The sequence below is a fragment of the Panthera pardus genome, unplaced genomic scaffold (genome assembly GCF_024362965.1).
Source record: "Panthera pardus isolate Hobbes unplaced genomic scaffold, ASM2436296v1 HiC_scaffold_8, whole genome shotgun sequence".
Classification (NCBI taxonomy): domain Eukaryota; kingdom Metazoa; phylum Chordata; class Mammalia; order Carnivora; family Felidae; genus Panthera; species Panthera pardus.
The window spans coordinates 21475661-21492883 of NW_026527013.1; the positions used below are offsets into that span (position 1 = coordinate 21475661).

The 17223-nt window shown below is 55.4% G+C and overlaps 1 protein-coding gene across 6 annotated transcripts; it reads right to left on the reverse strand.

The window, feature by feature from the left end:
• Nucleotides 1-998: 998 nt before the first annotated feature.
• Nucleotides 999-17170, reverse strand: ITIH4 (inter-alpha-trypsin inhibitor heavy chain 4). Of its 6 annotated transcripts, none has more exons than XM_019417168.2 (24): nt 17036-17170; nt 15337-15497; nt 13209-13313; nt 12900-13062; nt 12651-12761; nt 12035-12160; nt 11027-11143; nt 10596-10764; nt 10369-10494; nt 10005-10186; nt 9725-9910; nt 7476-7615; nt 7061-7215; nt 6735-6761; nt 6403-6456; nt 6194-6247; nt 5813-5938; nt 5112-5234; nt 4961-4987; nt 4756-4872; nt 3494-3668; nt 1908-2062; nt 1684-1780; nt 999-1225 (listed from the first exon to the last, which is right to left on the reverse strand). In XM_019417168.2, exons 1-24 carry the CDS (start codon nt 17123-17125, stop codon nt 1156-1158), a joined length of 2856 nt encoding a protein of 951 aa, XP_019272713.2. In that variant the 5' UTR covers nt 17126-17170; the 3' UTR covers nt 999-1155. The 6 variants fall into 6 exon arrangements, with proteins under 6 accessions (XP_019272713.2, XP_019272712.2, XP_019272717.2 ...); XM_019417167.2 differs by having other exon boundaries at nt 5813-5965; XM_019417172.2 differs by lacking the exon at nt 6403-6456.
• Nucleotides 17171-17223: the final 53 nt, after the last annotated feature.

Sequence of the window (17223 nt, forward strand, 5' to 3'; positions counted from 1 at the left end):
ACAACCTGTAAAGCTCTAGAGCTGAGAACAGAATGCTTTCCCTGGTGATCTAGTTTGCTTCCTCTCAGCAAGCAAACGAGCTCATTTATTGCTTTCCCCTGGCTGCCAGGAAGCTCTGCACAAAGCTTTGTGCCGCTCTAGCTTGCCTTACCCTGGTGCCTGTGATCTAACTCCTCCCCTGCTTGTTTCTTTTATTCTATTCTCATGGTTTTGCTTTTGTTCTCTTCATGGTTTTTATTTGTAAGCCAAAGACGTGTCATTTTTTAAGAAGTAGGTGGAGTAACTGTAGATGTTTAGGTGTGCTTCGCCTATGCAGGGGATTGAGTGCAATCTTGGGGGTGCCCACCCCCAGAGCATGGATGGGAGAGCAGACCCAGGGCCTGGAGCCCAGGCCTGGAGCACCCTCATGAGACTCAAGGCTCCTGGGGACAGACGCTTGCGTCCTCCGTGGGCCGGGGACCTCATCTCTGCCTCCCCCATCTCCAGTGCTGGCCTCTTGACCCGGTGGCGAGCGGACATCCTGAGCACAGGTGCAAAAACCAAACCGTGTCATGCAAATCCCATCACCGAGGGGCCCAAGAGCTTGCTGAGAAGTTGGAGAGTTGGCCTATAAAGAACTTCTACCCAGTTTGTGCCCACCCAGGGCCAGTTGTGTTTCTAATAAGAACTTCTACCCAGTTCACTCTTTTTCTTCTTTTTGTTTTTGTTTTTGTTTTTAGTCGAAACGGGGTTTCACAGACTCAGTGACCATTAAGCAGACTGAACCTTTGCTCCCAGAGAATGTTCTCCCGCCCTAGACCCCCAGCTGGGGGCTGCAGCAACATTTTAAATGGGTGATTTAATCTCTTTAAATCTTAGTTTCTCTGCTTGTAAAATGAAGAGGTTGGACTAAAAGTTCTTCATGGGCCTTACTGGCCACAGGCCTTAGAGGAGCTCACAGTGGAAGGTTCTAATGGGATTCTGAGGCCCTGGGATGTAGCCAGATGCAACCACAGATGTCCATTCCCTGGGCTCACAGCACCTTTATTTGGAATGAGTGGGAATATCCCTCCCCATCGCAGTCCGGGCCCCACGGGCGGTCTTCTGGCCACAGGGTGGCAGCTCTCTGCACACAGTGGGGTGGCCCGGGGTGTGGGCACAACCCCTCCCACATAACTACAGCTCCACGGACCAGCAGGAAATCTCTGTTCCTGGGGAACCCTCTTGGTAATCCAGCTTGAGCAATCTGGGATGGATACGTGGACAGACAGAAAGATAGGTGGTCAGCAAATCCCAGGTGTGGTGGGAAGAGAGGGAGATGGCTGGGGTTAGGAGTGTGGAGGGTAGAGAGGCTGGGAGCCTTAGAATTTCCTCCAGCACAGGACGACAAGGCCTGGTCACCCAAGTGGACCCAGCTGTGTGTGGTCTTCAGGGCCCAGGGCTCTGAGAGTTTGGGAGGAATTTCCTACTGTCCCCGACTCACCCTAGTGATCTCTGGGCTGGGGTGTTTTTTGCAGGTTTGAGCTGACTGTCCTCTGTGAGGTCACTGAGAGCTAGGTCAGAGATATCTAAAGTATCAACCTTTGCCCTCACTGTCTCTAGGTTCCAGGCAAGGACAGAGGAGTAGGGCCACCCGCCAAGCCCAGTTCCCAGCCTCTAGGCCTCCACACCCAGCCAGGCTCAGTGGCCTGCTTGCGCAGTCACCTGGTGGCAGAGTAGTCACGGCCCTGAACGCTCAGTGTTCGCCTGCTGTCATCTGCCGCTGCTGGGGGCCCCCAGAGCACTCCCTGGTAGAACTGGCCTGAAATACAAAGGGCGGGTCAGCAAGGAAAAAAGATGGAGGTTGGGAGACACATAGAGGTGAAGGGCACTGCCAGTTCGCAGGCAGAGGTGGCTTCTGAGGGTGCCCTGAGCCGTGGGCAACATACCAAGGGTCCCGCCAACGTGGCTAGAGAAGCGGTCGGTGTCCCGCAGAAGGAGCCGGAGTCCCTCCCCAGGACCGTCCCAGGGGAGCAGGCCGATGGTCACTTTGTCTGGGCTGCTGAGCAGCAGGAGCCCCGCCTTGTCCATGGTCATGTTGAGGCTGTGGGGAAACCCCGCATCCTGAGCAATCGAGGTGGGAGTGGCCTTGGGCGGGACGTCCCTTAAATGTTCTGGGCTTCGCTTTCCTCACTGGTAAACTGGGACCGTCTTAGCGGTATCTGGTGTATTATTTATAAGATAAACCAGATTCCTTTCCCTCCCTGGTTTTCTTAGATTAGTTTCTCATAAATTAGTTTTATATGATTTAGGCAATTGCCTGATACATTCATTCTATCCCCTTCGTTTTTATGGCTAGTGCCACTTCCTTCTGATGATTAGTGTTACTTATGTCTAGAAGAGCAAGTCCCTTTTCATCCTATCCTGTCCTTTTCTACTTAAGATAAGCTTTGAATGTCAGGCTCCTTAAAGCATGTTGAATAAGACCCTGCTGTTACTCTGAGGTTATTTGAAATGGAACTGCCCTAAATTTACACTGTCCTTGATTCAATGTACAAGATGTGGTCTGTTTTCCCTTAGGTGTATCTTCTGCAGCTCATGAAAGTATTTGGATTTTCTCTCACTGCAGGTGTTAGGAATTCTTCATTCTACCTTCTAGTGTGCACGTCCAGGGCACAGAAACTCTTGTCATTCTTTGTGCATTTATCAGATAATAGGAGACTTTAAGATCTCTTATGAAATTGGATGGTTTTCGGGTAAGCCCCTCAGATTTTCTAGGCACCCACTCATTTGTCAAGTGGAAACCGGTCTCTACAGTGTGGCGCAGTGAGAGGGCAGAGGACAAGACTCTCCGTGCTCAGTATAGGCTGGGGTGTTGCGCACTGCTCAAAGAGGGCCAGGGTCCTTGGCCCCACTCCCAGGCCCCTGGTAGCCTCCAGAGCTGGCAAGCTGCCTCTGGAAAGCTCTGTGGTGGGGCAGCCTCACCCAGAAGAGGTGGCCGTCCACCTCTATGCTAAGGATGACATTCGTAACATCCCCCAGGGAACAGTGCTCTCCAGCTTCTCATTATTGTTGTCATTACCTCACCACACAGACAGCACGGCCCTCCCCTGTACCCAGTGGGCACCATACTGTCCAATGGGCACAGTACTCCTGGATCCCATCCCCTCATTGGACCTTCTCCTCAGCCCTCTGACTCAGGGCTGGATGATTGTCTCTAGTTACGAGTGAGGAAACAGAGCAGCTAGGCAGCCTGCCCAGGGTCACACAGGACTGGCAGTAGAGCTAGCTCCAAACCACACTGTGCCCCACGTCGGGTAGTGACCCGGGTGAGGTGTGAGGGCAGCTGGGTCCCAGCACAACCCCTCTGTGACCTCCAGAACGGGAGGGTATGGTGCAGGGCTCTCTGCGGGGGCAGCCCACCGCAGGAGACGCATGCTCCGCCACCCCATCCCCAGGCGCATGGGCCCAGATCACCTAGCAGCAGTCACCAGCCAACTAATGTGGCCAGAGAAGTACCCAGCGGGGGGCATACCCAGGTGTCACCGAGAACAGCGTCTCTTTCCACTTATAGGCAGAGTTTCTTCGATTTCGAGTCACTACCACGTGCTCAGGGGAGGCGCGGACCTGCAGCTGGGGGTTCTTGAAGGTCACCTCGATCCACGAGAACTGGGCCTTTTCTGTCTCATACTGGCCAGTCACCTCAACCCCTAAGAGGGCCGGGAGCACAGAGGTCAAGGCCATGGCCCCAGCTGGGCGCTGGCCTGGATGACAGGTCCACCCAAACCCCTTCTCACCGGCTCACCTTCTCAGTCCCCTTTTCCTAACACTTCCTCCCACAACCTCTCCCTCATCCCCTGATTTCATGTGGCTTTGGAAGGGCCCCCGAATCCTCAGCGATGGCCACCTTCAGACGAGCCCTTTGAGAGGGCAGATCCTGTCTGAAATCAGGGAATATTCATAAAGCCCCCATAGTGTGGCTGGCCTAATGAGGTGCTGTGGCCAAGAGCGAGATGGAAAACGAGTGACGCCCAGCCTCTGGGAGCAAGCAGACCACGGCCTGGTGAGATGAGCGGTAGACTGGGTGGATGTGGGAGGAAAGGGGGAGCCGCAGAGACTCATTGGCTCTGGGTGGCTCTGCAGGTGTGTGTGAGCATCCCCGAGTGCTGTGTATCCTCACATCTGACCTGACACTCGGTTCAACCAGTAGGACCCTTCTGGGGTTGGGAGTGCAGGCCTGGTCAGCACACCTACCCCTTCCTCCCATTCACCTGCTCCACACCCTCCAGAGTCCTATCAGTACCTTCCAGGGCTCCGCTGCTGCTTTCCCCTTCCTCTGCCCAGTGGGCCCCCACGCGTCTGCCAAGGCCCAATCATTCCTGTATGACCCCGTGCAGCCTCCCCTGACCCTCGGACAGCTCTTGTCTCCTCCTCTGGGCTCACTTCCATGTCACTCTGGGCATTGACTACAGGCCTCCGAGCTTATGTGTGCCCAAGTCTGTCTCGCCACCCCTGAAGTATGGCAGTGCCTGGGGCAAGTCCACATCTGGTCTCCCTGGAGTGCCCAGGCCACCCGGACCTGCATATGTGGTGTTCAGGGGAAAGTCTGTGGGGTGGCCGTGTAAGTGCAAGTGTCAGCGCTCAGAGGCAGGCCACACCGTGATCTTGGGACAGGCCCACATGGGGTAAGGTGTGTCTCCATGGGCTGGTGTCCCATCATTGTCTCTGGGGTGGTTAAGTTGGGAGTGAGTGGTGTCTGGGTCTCTCTGGGTGGATGATTGGGTATGCACCTCTCACCTTGGTCAGGGTCTGAGAGCAGGTTCATTGGCCCCTGAGAGTGCTTGATGTCCACACAGAGATGATTCACACTCTGTCCGGGCAGTGTCAGGATGACAGGAGGTGCCTGGATGGGGGCTGGGACAGCAGGTGTAGTTCCTAGAGCAGGTAGAGCGGGCTGGGAGGTAAGGGCAGGGAGGGGGCCTGAGGGAGGCTGGCAACCTACCTGGGGGTGAGTCTGTCTTGGCTGGTTCTGAAAGAAGAAAAAGTCTGGATTTAGACAACCCCTTCCTGGGGAGTGGGGGAAGAGGTGAGAGATGGAGAAGCAGATGCCCGTGGCCAGGGCTCCCTCTCAACTTCAACACTGGGAAACCCACGTGATGTGTCCTCAGAGCTCCCCGAGTGTTTCCTCTCCTGGTGTCTCTGTGTCATAGTGTCAGAAGGTATTGCAGAAACTCTGGCCTTGATTCTTAAATCCACTTCATCAGGAGTGGAGGGGGCTGATGGTGCCAAAGCAGGCATTAGTGCAGGGGCAGCCAGAAACAGAAAGGAAGAAGGTAGTCAGGATTGAGAGTAATCTTCACATCCTCCAGCCATCGTTGCCACCCGCCACCCCCCCGGCCCCACAACCCCTGCCAAACATACATCCAACTTGGAAGAGCCTTTGTAATGAGATTTTCAAACAGGAGAGCACACTATTAGGGAAAATGCAGAGGACATGGGGTCTAGCCTGACTCTGCCATTTCTGAATCCAGATTTGGGATTGGAAATAGCTCAAGGGACCACTGTTAGCTTTGGAAATGGAAGAAGCCTTCCCTTTCTAGAAGGTTCCATCCTGAGCCAGCCTCCAGAGTGTAATGAATCTGATCCAGTGAAAATAAAGGACACATTACTTCAGGGCACCTGGGTGGCTCAGTCAGTTAAGTGTCTGACTTTGGCTTAGGCCATGGTCTCACAGTTCGTGGGTTTGAGCCCCGTGTCAGGCTCTGTGCTGGTGCTTTACCTCTCCAACTCTACAGGCAGGTTTAATGATCACCTTAAGGAAACTAGACTCTCAGAGGGTCAGAAAGTGGCTTACCTAACAACATGTCTGGTAGCAGCAAGTCCCTAACCCCATGGTAGGTTAGACGATGAGATGGAGAATGAACAGGTCCTTGTGGTCCGATTCTCCCTGGGTTACCAGGTGCTTTCCCAGAAGGTCCAGCTTTGGAAAAGTTGACACACACACAGTCTTCTCTAAAGTGGTGTCATGGTCCCCCCCCAGCCTGGGCTCTGGGACCCACCCCGGGAGAGGGATGTGGAGAGGGTGGATGGCTCCCTTCCCTGCACTCATCACTCTGGGAGCCTCTTCTCCCATGGCCAGAAGAAATTCAAAGTGGGAACAAAGGACCCTTCTTGAACCCCTCCGCCCCTGCCACTGGGATGTCAGCCCCCACCCCCAGTCCCCAATTCAAATTACTTGGTCCTCTATAGCCGCTTCTTTCGGTAAGGAAGGAGTCTGCATAGCTGCTCCCTAATCAGACATAACTGGACGTGAGTCCCAGCCCCGCCAGCCAGCCAGGTAAACCAGGAAAGTCACTCCCCCAACAACCAGGGCAGAGCCCAGTCTGTGGCCAGGGTCACGATTCTGTCAATCTCCCACCCCTCTCCCCTCTCCTCCTTTGCCACCTGTTAATCTGGACCTTCTGTCTCCCATGGTATGAAATCTGGAGAGAGGAAGACCTGGAAATCAGAGGGACCTGGGTTTGCTTGTTAGATGTACCTTTCTGGGGCCTGCAGTTGAACAGGGATTGTATCCCTAGTGCCCAGGGCAGGCCCCAAATGGCAGCCAGTATCTGAATGAACGAAGTGACTAAATGCACCCATTTGCTTAGGCAGATGACATCCCCTGCTGGCAGTGGGGTTGGGCTGGAGAGGCCCTGGCCAGCAACCTTGTGGGGCTGGTGCCTTAGGTCCTGTGTCAGCCAACTGTCCCCCAGCCCAGCCTTTGAGGCTCTTACCTAAGTGGAAGTGCTTGTGTTTGTTTTCTGGATAAAACAAAAAGAGAAAGAAAGAAATACACTGTTAGAGTGATTTCAATAAATTTGACATGCTTGTATTTAACCTTGCTTTCCAACCCCAGCACTAAACAGGTGCAGTGAACTCTGGGGTCAGGAGACCTGGCCTCAGCTTTCACATCAATGAAATGGGAGGAGTCTCCCAGGGCTCCTGGGAGATTAGGGGTGGCAGGGTCGGGGTCTTGGTTGGGATGCAGAGGAAAGGCTGCGGAGGGTGCTGGGTCAAAACTGTGCTGCCAAGGAGGCTGGGGTCCTGCTCTCACACCCACCGGTTTCCACGGGCTTCTCTGCAACTTCAGATCGTTCTTCGCCTTCGGGTTTGGTGACCACCATGGACGTGAGGGGTGTGACAAAGCTGTACTGGAGCGACAAGTTCAGAGCTCGGGTCTCAAGGGCCTGCTTCTCAGCATCAGATGCCAAAATCCTGTAGGTTGAGGACATCACAGGTTCAGCAGGTCCCTGGATGCCTTGTCAGATTCTTCCTCCCTTCCAGACCCTTCTGGGAAGGTTCCACTGGGAGAGTCTGGAGCTTACACGTGGTGCCACAACCCCCTCTCTCTGGACTTGGGAGACACCCTGTGCCCGCTGCTCCCCCCACCGCCCCCGCCGCCATGGGAAGCTTGTGAAGGTGCTCAGGCTATGTGTAGCTGTCCTGGTGGGCCCTCAAAGGTGTGGGCTACCTACATTTTCTCTAGCAGTTGCTGGATGGTCAGGTATGCCCAGAGTCTCTCCATGAAGCTGTGGAAGATGTACTTGGGGCTCTGGAACTCTTCCTCCTTCTCCGCCACTCTAATTTCCGTTTGGAAGGTGATGTTCTGCATGTGCTAGAAAGAGGGGCCCAGCCGGGGCAGGAGCTGTGAGGGCCTAGGTCTTCCAAGTGCTCCCACATGAAACCTGCTTGGAGCTGGGGCAGCCCCCATGCATCGGCTGCAAGGACTGCACCACCTTTGAGTAGAGTGGGGCGTGGGTAGGGAGTTTGGGGAATGAGAGTCTTGGTCACAGAGCCTCCCAAGATGAGAAGGAGGTGGAGATAAAAGGTAGTAAACCGTCCAAGTGCAACATGGCAGACACAGAGCTGGACGCTCAGGTCAGACAGATCCTTCCAGAGAAAGGGAAATGAGAATGGGATGTGAAGCCCAGGACAGTGTAGAAACAGCAGTAGGAAGGAAGTCCAAGTGTGGTGTGTGGACAGAAAGGGTCCCCAGATGCATTCCACACTCACCCCAAAGATAAAGACTCTGGGGACAAAGAGGGAAGAGCTTTCCCCAGCAGTCAGTGGCAGAGTTGAAAAGAGGACTCCGGTGTCATGGCCCTGATAGGGCTTGGGGTCCCGTCCACCCGCAACCAGCTATCCCGGCCCATGCTGATGCCCTCTGCTGGGGCTGGGCACTGTGGGATGGAGGCAGCAAGGCATATGCCGAGCTCCGAGTGACTGCTGCATCCTTCCCCAGGGAGGGGGCTTCTGGTCTGGGGCTGCCCTGCCCACAGCCTGGGAAGTGGCGGGAGGTGGGGGGACAGAGGAAACCCCACCTTTCTTGCCATTGCTCCCCACCGCAGTCGAAGAACTTCTCAGTGTGGATCAGATCCCGCTACCCCTGCTGGAACTACCTCCTCTGTCTCTCACCCAGAGCCAGGCCTCCCCACACTGTCACATGCAGGCCACCTGCACGAATTTTGTCCTATCCACACATAGAGCTATTTGCTTGATGGTTTTCCTTAAATGAACTTTAAATAGTCGAATACTATTTATTTGGCCCTGTCCCAAGCAATAATACCTGTGAAATCTTAGGTCTGGGGTTCAAGTTCTATTTTTCAGGAGACACATTAAAATAAATACACAACTACTAAAACAAACATGTTTGTGAACTACCCTGAGTCACCTTGGGTCCTACACTTTGGGAACGCCTGGGCCTTTAGGTTCATATTAGCAGCTAACATGAATGAAATATTTACACTGGGGCCAGACTGTAATCCCCACAGCAGTCTTACAAGGTGGGTAGGGTGACCTATTCTGATTTTTACACAGGAGGAAACTGAGGCACAGTGAGGTTAAGTGATTTGCCCCAGGACTCACCTCTGGGAGGTGGCAGAGCTGGGTCTGAACCCAGGCAGGCTGGCCATAGGTCACACACTGCCCATCCCACTACTCGGCCACTTCCTCTGAGGTGAGGCCCGGGACCCCCCCATTCTCTTCTGACTCACCTACCTGCTGTTCTTCCCACACACACTGCCTGCTTGCCATGCAAGCCTAGAATGTTCCTCCATCACCCCACCGTCTGGCCTGTACCATCCTCTACTCATCCTTCAGTCTCAGCTGGGCCTCCTTCAGGCATCCCTCCCTGATTCCCAGACCAGGTTTGGGTTCCCAGGGCTGCTCCCCTGAGTTCCCGGGTTTGTTGTGTCAGGGACATCCCAGCCCGAATCTACTTGCTGGTGTGAGGATTTATACGCACTGTCACTGTCGGGAGGACAGCGTCCCCAGGGCCTAGAGAAGGACCTGGTGCATGCAGAGCAGGTGCTGTTTCTCTCTGTGGAATGACAGGGCCTCCTGTGGCACAGAGGCAGGGGAAGACTGGGCAGAGACGGCACCATGTGGGGAGCCAGGCTCTTGACCTGGCTGCAGAGGGGCCCCAGGCAAGTTGCCTGCCCTGCCTGGATCTCAGCCTGCTCATCTGTGAAATGGGAGCAGCCCTCTCTGCCCCATTGCAACCTCAGAGGGCAGTGTGAGGACAGGAGGGAATGCCAGGCCTCTGGTTCTCTCAGGAACAGCAGGAGCACAGACGGACTGCTGAGTGTCATCTCTAAGTGGGAGACAGCACTTCGTGACTTGCTCTCTCAACTGCTGGAGCCCTGTGGGGCTGGGGTGTGAATGAAGCCCTTCTGACTCCCTGCTCCAGCGGCCTTTCCCCTGCAGAATGGCCGGCCACACTCACCAGATGCCCTCTGACTTTGGCTGAGAGCACATCAGGGCTCTGGTCCTGGAGCTTCCCAGCAACCACGATCTCGGAGCCTTTGAAGAGCAGCCGGAAGTTGTCCTGCGAAACCTCCTCCACAGCGTTGCTTGGGTACTCAAAGGTCACTGCTGTCAGCAGTGGGTTGGCCACTTCCTGGTAAAAATCCTGCAAGGTGGCGGGTGTCACGAGTGCGGGGCTGGGGTCTGCCTGCCTCTCTGTGCCATCCCTCACTCAGGGGCCACTGGGGACACTCTGGCACCTGGAGCTGCAGGGCAGAGTCCGAGTCCTCATAGATGCGCCGAGCCAGGCCGCCGTTGTCCAGTGCCAGCTTCTCTAGGAAGGCATAGCTGACATCGAAGCCAAAGCCCAGGCAGAAGAGGCTGTACTGGCCAGCTATGGCTTCCTGCACGTTCTTCTGGATCCTCGCAGGGTTGGTCTCTCCTGGGCCCAGCAGTTTGGGAAGGGGGTGGGGGGCATGAGAAAACAGAGATTTGTTCAATGGATACTTCTGGACTCTAGAGACCCCCCCCCCCTCCCTGCCTCAGATTCCACAGCAAGCCAGGGGAAGGCCTCAGCAGATCCCTCTGGGCCGTGTGCCTTGGAGTTGCTGGTGGTGCCCTCACCCACAGTGGGGTCACCATCGGTGAGCAGGATGATGAGGGAGACACTGCCCGCGGGCAGCAGCTCCTGCCGGTTGGCGTTACTCAGCAGCTGCACGGCCATCAGCATTGCGTCGTTGATGTTGGTCCCTGGGGGGCACACACTCAGGATGGCTTCCAGCCCAGCGCCTCAGGCTGGGCTTGGTGCCCCAGAAGCCCCCACACCATAGCAAGGCTACAGAGGCACTCACCGCCTTGGGCTTGGATGCCAGCCACATATCTCCTGGCCTGGTTCACGTCCTCGGCTGAGGCTGGCACCAGCAATGGCTTCCACTGGGTTGCATCCCCGCTGAAGCTGATAAGGTTGAACTGGTCTCTGGGGCTGAGGTCATCCAGGATCTTGATTAAGGCTTCCCGGGTCTGAGCAGGAGGATCGGAGACAAGGTGGGTGTCTCAGTGGAGCCTCCCTGGGGCTGGCATCCTGTGTACTTGGGCTGGCATCCCCGGACTTGCATGGTGACTGCTCTAGAGCCAGGACCTGCCGATACTCTGACCAATCTCAACCCCTGGGTACCCCATACTCAGGAAGATGGAGGAGGGAGAATCTGCCTACTGGGCCAGAGGTGATGGTGTGAGGCATGTATGAGTTTCCAGAGTTGTGGTCTTAACCTGTGGGACCCACCTGTTGGATCTTCCTGCCCAACATGGAGCCGCTCTTGTCAATGACAAAGATCACATTCTTGGGTATTGTGGGTAGGCCCTCCGGGGCAAAGTAGTGTACAAAGTAGCCATTTTCAATCTGTGATCAGAGTGAAACAAACCCAGGTAATAAGAGCTGCAGCCCTGCCCTGCCCCCAACCAGCCTTCTCAGCTTAATACTTGGGTTCCTCTCTTCACGCAGCCCCATCTGTCTCTGTCCCACTGCTAAATTCCTCAAATCCTCACCATCTTCTAGGGCTCAGTCCAGCCCCTCTCTTGCCTTCCCTGCTCACGTGTGGCCTACTAGAACTCTACCCCCACTTTACCTCCTATTTGTTTTAGTATTTGAGGCAATTTATCCTAAAAGGTTTAGACATAATAAACCTGAGATCCGTTAAAAGAGTAAGGACTTGAAAAACAAGGTCCATAGTGGGGCACCTGGGTGGCTCAGTGGGTTGAGCTTCTGACTTCAGTTCAGGTCGTGACTCACGGTGTGTGAGTTTGAGCCCCGTCATCGGGCTCTGTGCTGACAACTCAGAGCCTGGAGCCTTCTTTGGATTGTGTATCTCCCTCTCTCTCTGCCCCTCCCCCACCCACACTCTGTCTCTCTCAAAAAAAAAAGTTAAAAAAAGTTTTAAAAAACAAGGTCCATCAAAAGAGTAAAGGGAAAGCACAATGAAGCCAGAAACTTGCATGAAAGAAGCTACTGCCATTGGACATCAAACTGAACTGTGAGCCTCCTGTCAGCCAAGGCAATAAGGAAAATCCTGCAAGGCATCTCTTTAGCAGAGATGAAACTTCTGTGCCTCCAAAAGAAAATTGTTTCAGGGACAACATAACAAAATTGCTTGTTTTTGGTCTGTGCTGCCACTGGTTCACACTGATGAGTAGGGGCAGTTACTTTGCCTTTCCTTCTAGAACATGTAAGCTCAAGCCCTTGAGTATGGATGGATTTTCTGGTTGCCCCTATTCTCGCCTGGAGCCCACACACCTGAATAGAGCCCCCGGAGAGGGTCCGGTTCACATCGTAGCGGATGATGAAGTTGCCATTCAGGACTGTGTCCTCCTGCCCTGGTGACTTTTGCTGGGAGAGTGTGGGCTTGAATCGGATGTGAGCCTGGGAAAGGACAGGCTGGGGTTGAGAAGAGCCCCATGGCCACACCCACCCCATCTGAAGCAAGAATTCCAGGATATGGCCTTGGGCCACAGTCCAGGGAATGTTCCCTGAGGCTGAGCTGTTGGAGAGAATGACTCCCCATAGGGGAGTGGGGGAGTGAACCTCTGCTCTTAGAGCTGCACCAGCAGGGGCCCGGCTCAGGATATGCATGATCCAGCTGGCGGGCCCCTTTCCATCCATGGGGCCCTCACTTAAGTTCCTCCCCACAGCCTTCTCCCCACCAAGGCGAAGGTGGTCTCCACACCAGCACCTACCACCCTTCTCTGGGCCTTGTCCTCCACCTCTGCCAAGTGGCAGCATGGACACAGACCTCAGAAGTCCCTCCAGCACAGAGATTCTGCCCACTTGTCCCACTCTCCGGACAGACTCATAAGGCTGGCCGGACAACAGGCCCCTTGGTACCCTTGCCTGCTGACAATGGCAGGCCCACCTTGGTCTTGTTCCGTGAGATGGTGAGAGCATCTGCCAGTTCGTTGGTCATGAAGGTGCTCTCTGTCTCCAGAAAGCTGATGCCCTGAGGCTCAAAGATGTGAATGTCCATCTGGAGACAAGAAGTGGGTCACTGGGTTGGCAGGGAGCTGGGGCTGGGCCTCCGGGGAGGCAGAGGGGGAAGGAGGGGCTGCCCTCAGCAGAGCAGGTGTGTTCCTGGAGACCTCCCTGGAAAAGGCGGTGCCAGTACCTGGAGATGCTTGACCAGTTGCTGGGGCTGGATTTTCAGCAGCAGCTCATACACTTCCAGATGCCGTTTGAGCAGCTCCTCATACACTAGCTCGAAGGTGACCTTGGCAGAGGGAGCCACATTGACTGACACTTGGAACTGCTCCATCTTTCTTCCGGTGGCCCTGGGGGAGAGGGACGTCAGGTTTGTCCCTCCAGGCCGGGCGGGGGTATGGCCACTGGAGGCTGGAGAGGGTCTGAAGGGCTGGAGGCAGGGCAGCCTCTGCCCCCACCCCGCTGGGGTCCCTTCCCACCACCATCTTTGGCTCACTTGATGAGGCCAGCACTCTCCCCTCTGGCCACGGCCGTGCTGTACTGCTCCTGGGCTGCAGCCTTCTCCTTGATGTTCCCGGGGTAAGTCACACCGTCGATGATCCTGCGGCAGGAGGGGAAGATTTGTGGAGGGCCTGATAGGGGCAGCCCACTCCAATCCCATCTCCTCCAGGGAGCCTCCCTTGACTCGGTGTGCCTCTTAACAGAGTAACTCCTGTCTCTGCCTGAGGCCATCCCTGTTTATTATGTACTTACTGTATACAAGTCTCTGCAGGACCCCAGGTGGGGAGGAGAGCTCTGCATGCTATGCCACGCCTCCATCTACCCTGAAGCGTGCACAGTGTTGGCAAACATGTGTTTACCGAACACACAGGGGAAGGAGGCTGCAGAGGAGGCAGGACTGAGCTAAGTCCCAGCCTCTCTTCACCCTTGCAGTCTGGCCCCACATCCCAGCTTTCCCTCTCATCTCACAGCCTGCTCCCAGAAGAACTGGTCAGTCACCAGTGAGCTTTCTGGGGTGCCCCTGTGTCCAGCCCTGCATGCACCTGTGCGGGGAAGACTGGGAAGGGGAGAGATGCCGGGCTCCCAGGTCAGTGGGAAACGCAGCACTGAAAGCCTCTGGCCCCTCCCCCTGCCAGCACAGGGCAGGGGGCTCTTCAGGGAGGTTGGCCTCTGGGGAAGCAGGTGTTGGACAACGGGTGGACTGGACTCCCAGGGGTGTGGGTCCCACAATCCTATTTTTGGGGACTAGAAAGAGCTACCAGGGCTTCTCCTCTGGAATGAAAATGACTACTCCAGATCCTCCTTGGGAGGCGAGCAGGGATGTGTCGGGCAAACACAGCCCTGCTCCACCTGGGGGTGGCATGAAAGGGTGTGCAGGGGTCGGCGGGGGGTAGCCAGGGCATTAGGACCCAGTGTTCCTCCTCCCCACCTTCCTGACATTCCTGGTCATAATTTAACCCTGGGCTAGGGATGGGGCTGCAGAGTGGGCCGCAGGGCTCCTCCTCCTGGACGCCCAGCTGGGGTGCCAAGGCCAGCAGGCTGCCAGGCTCCGGGCCCATCACATGCGCTGAGAGCCCCGGGCTGGCGCCGCTCCCTGGGCCCAGATTGTGTTGCTGCAGGGCATAGGGAAGCAGGGGGCAGGGTGCCCTCCTCCCCAAGCTGGCTGGGGGCCTCCTGCAGAGCGCACACTGCACACAGTGCTCACATAGCACAGGCCCCCGCTCCAGGGTTAGGAGAAGCAGTGGCCAAGAGAGAAGAAGGAGCCGAGCACAGGGACCCAGCCCCCACTATAGTTTTTCAGAGGTCTCAGGGTAGTTTGGGGACCCCGGCTGAGCCCGCTCTCTGTCCCACCCAGCGCCCTCCCTGAGTTGCTGGGATCAGCCTCTTTCTGGCCTGCCCTCAATCACTGCCTCTCTGGTGGGGACAAGGACAGATAGAGAGGGTTCTCATGTATTGGACAAACATTGCAAAACATTCGGGAAGGGTGAGGAGGACAAGGTGAGGATCAGCACTCAGCCACAGAGTCCACAGAAATCCCAGGGGGTCTCCCAATTCTTGGCCTCTGGTCCAGAGCAGAAACGCCCTCTGCAGTATCCCAGGTGGGAGGGAGGGGACTAGCCTGGCTTGGAACTTCCTATGACAAAGAGATCCCCCTCCTCAAGGCATTGCTCCATTGTGGGGCAGTCCCGGAGTTAGGAAGTCTTCTGTATTCTGAGCTGGACTCTGCCTTTGGGTGACTCCCTCCTGCCTGGGCCTGGGCCTCAGGATGCCCCAACTCTGTACTCCTCAGAGGCAAAGAAACCAAGATGCTGTGGTTTTCCACCTGTCAACTGGGCAGTATTTGGGGATGGCGCACAGAGGGATGGACGGTGGGGTGGATGGAAGGAGGGAGGGGTGGAGGGAGGGAGGTGTGGAGGACGGAGGTATGGAATACTTCTGAGAATGTACTGAAGTTCGTGGGTAAAGTCCCTGGTTCCCTGTATTGCCTACAGGCCGAGCACACACACCTAAGGCACACCTCACATCAGGAAGAGAGTCGCTCTTCTTGACTGGGTGCCATCGGGGAAGCTGGTATCATGGTGTTGGGTTGGGGAGGGAGACAAGGAGGGCAGGAAGGTACCTACATGGAGAAGTTGGTGATGAAGGCTCTCTTGGGCAGCTCCACCTGGAAGGTGGCCTCCTGTACAACATTGGCCTTGTTGACCACCCTGCTGGTGACGACTGTGTGGGCAAATCTGGATGAGACCCTGGAGTCCACGGTGAGGCTGTAGATGTCAATGTCATTCTGGACCAATGAAGGAGGAGGAATGGGATTGTCTCAATGCCAGTCCAGCTTGAGGCAGCACTCTTTAAAGAGTCCCGGACCAAGCCCTGGCCCCCATCCCCGACTGAGCCACTGACCAGGCCTCCAGCCAAACCCCATGATACATTCCACATGTGAACACCAGTCTCACATAAGAGGCAGCTATGTGCTTCGTTCCCCACCCTTCAGGGCCACGATGGTGGAGCTTGTGGCCCAGTGCGTCTGGGAAGCAACTCTCACTTACTCCTCAGGCAGGGGGCCCTAGATGGGTCAGGAAGCTTCACATTTGATCTTAGCTCTGTCCACTGAAAGGGTAATGAACAAGTCCTGTGATTTCTGGTGACCTCAGCCTCGTGGAAACTGGGAAAAACAGCTCTTGCCTGTCTCCCACCAGGTGCTCACAGGAGCTAGAACTTGGAGGTGATGAGGACCCAGTCTCTAATTGCTGGGAGCCTTCCTCTTTGCCCCCTTGACCCTGCAGCTGTGGACCCTCCCCAGACATATGCTCTCCTCCAGATCTGTGGTCCCCAGGGAAGGACATGTGCACACCAGCTGCCTGCACACGGTATGTTCCGCTGTGCACGCAGCTTAGCACAGAGACAGGTGACTGGCCCGGCAGCTTATGTATACACGGGAGTGTCTGCTGGGTGGCAGGCACTGTACTAAGTTCTTTATAAATGTTACAGGTTTGAATAGCTTTTCTTTTTAGTGTTTTATAGATGAGGAAACAGACACAGAGTACATAATTCCTGGGGCACCTGGGTGGCTCAATTGGGTAAGCTTCTGACTCTTGATTTCGGCTCAGGTCATCATCTTGCAGTTTGTGAGTTCGAGCCCCGCATTGGGCTCTCTGCTGTTGGCGTAGAGCCTGCTTCGGATCCTCTGTCCCTCTATCTCTCTGCCCCTACCCTGCTTGCATGCCTCTCTCTCTCTTTCAAAATAAATAAACACACTTTAAATAAATAACTCCTTCATGGCCACTCAGCCAGGGAGAGGTAGACTTGGGCTCATGAAACCCATTTTTTAAAAAGTTTATTTACTTATTTTGAAAGAGAGAAAAAGTGCAAGTGGGGGAGGGTCAGAGAGAGAGGAGAGAGCAAAAATCCCAAGCAAGCTCCACACCAAAAGTGCAGAGCCCGATGCGGGGATCAAACCCATGAACTGTGAGATCGTGACCTAAGCCGAAGCTGAATATTCAACTGCCCAACCAACTGAGCCACCCAGGTGCCCCTCGTGAAGCCCATTCCTACCCCTTTCCCCACACCCCCCACTGCCGGCCTCTAGCAGCAACTTATTGGGCTGCATTTTCTCCCCGTAAAATGGGACTAGATCTCCCTACTGTTAAGTAAGAGAGGAACCATACAGCCCGGGCTAGTGCCTGGTGGATGGTCAGCACCAACTCTTTGCACACACACTGATCCACGCTCCCTTGTCCACATAATGCTTGCACGTGCAGAGGCTCTCACCATTGCTAATCAGCTCACACCATTCACACTCAGGCCCCCACGGACACCCACTACCTTTTGGGGGGTGGAGGTGTGAAGGACAGCCAGCAGCGAGAGCAGGACCGTCGCGATGCTACAGGTGCGGCCAGGGGCTGAAGTCTTCATTTTGGCTCCCGTGCCTGGCAGGTTGCTTCTGAACTCGAGAAGAAGTGGGGAATGAATTAATAACATGCTTGCTGTCCCGCCCCTGTGGGGGCAGGTTC

Excerpts from the sequence above, each read along its gene's own strand:
- ITIH4 (XM_019417167.2), bottom strand. The coding sequence starts at position 17,125 with ATGAAGACTTCAGCCCCTGGCCGCACCTGTAGCATCGCGACGGTCCTG. Across the intron at positions 15,498-17,035 it reads ACACCTCCACCCCCCAAAAG|AATGACATTGACATCTACAG; the intron begins GTAGTGGGTGTC and ends TCATTGGTCCAG. Across the intron at positions 7,616-9,724 it reads CCAAAGTCAGAGGGCATCTG|CACATGCAGAACATCACCTT; the intron begins GTGAGTGTGGCC and ends CCCTCTTTCTAG.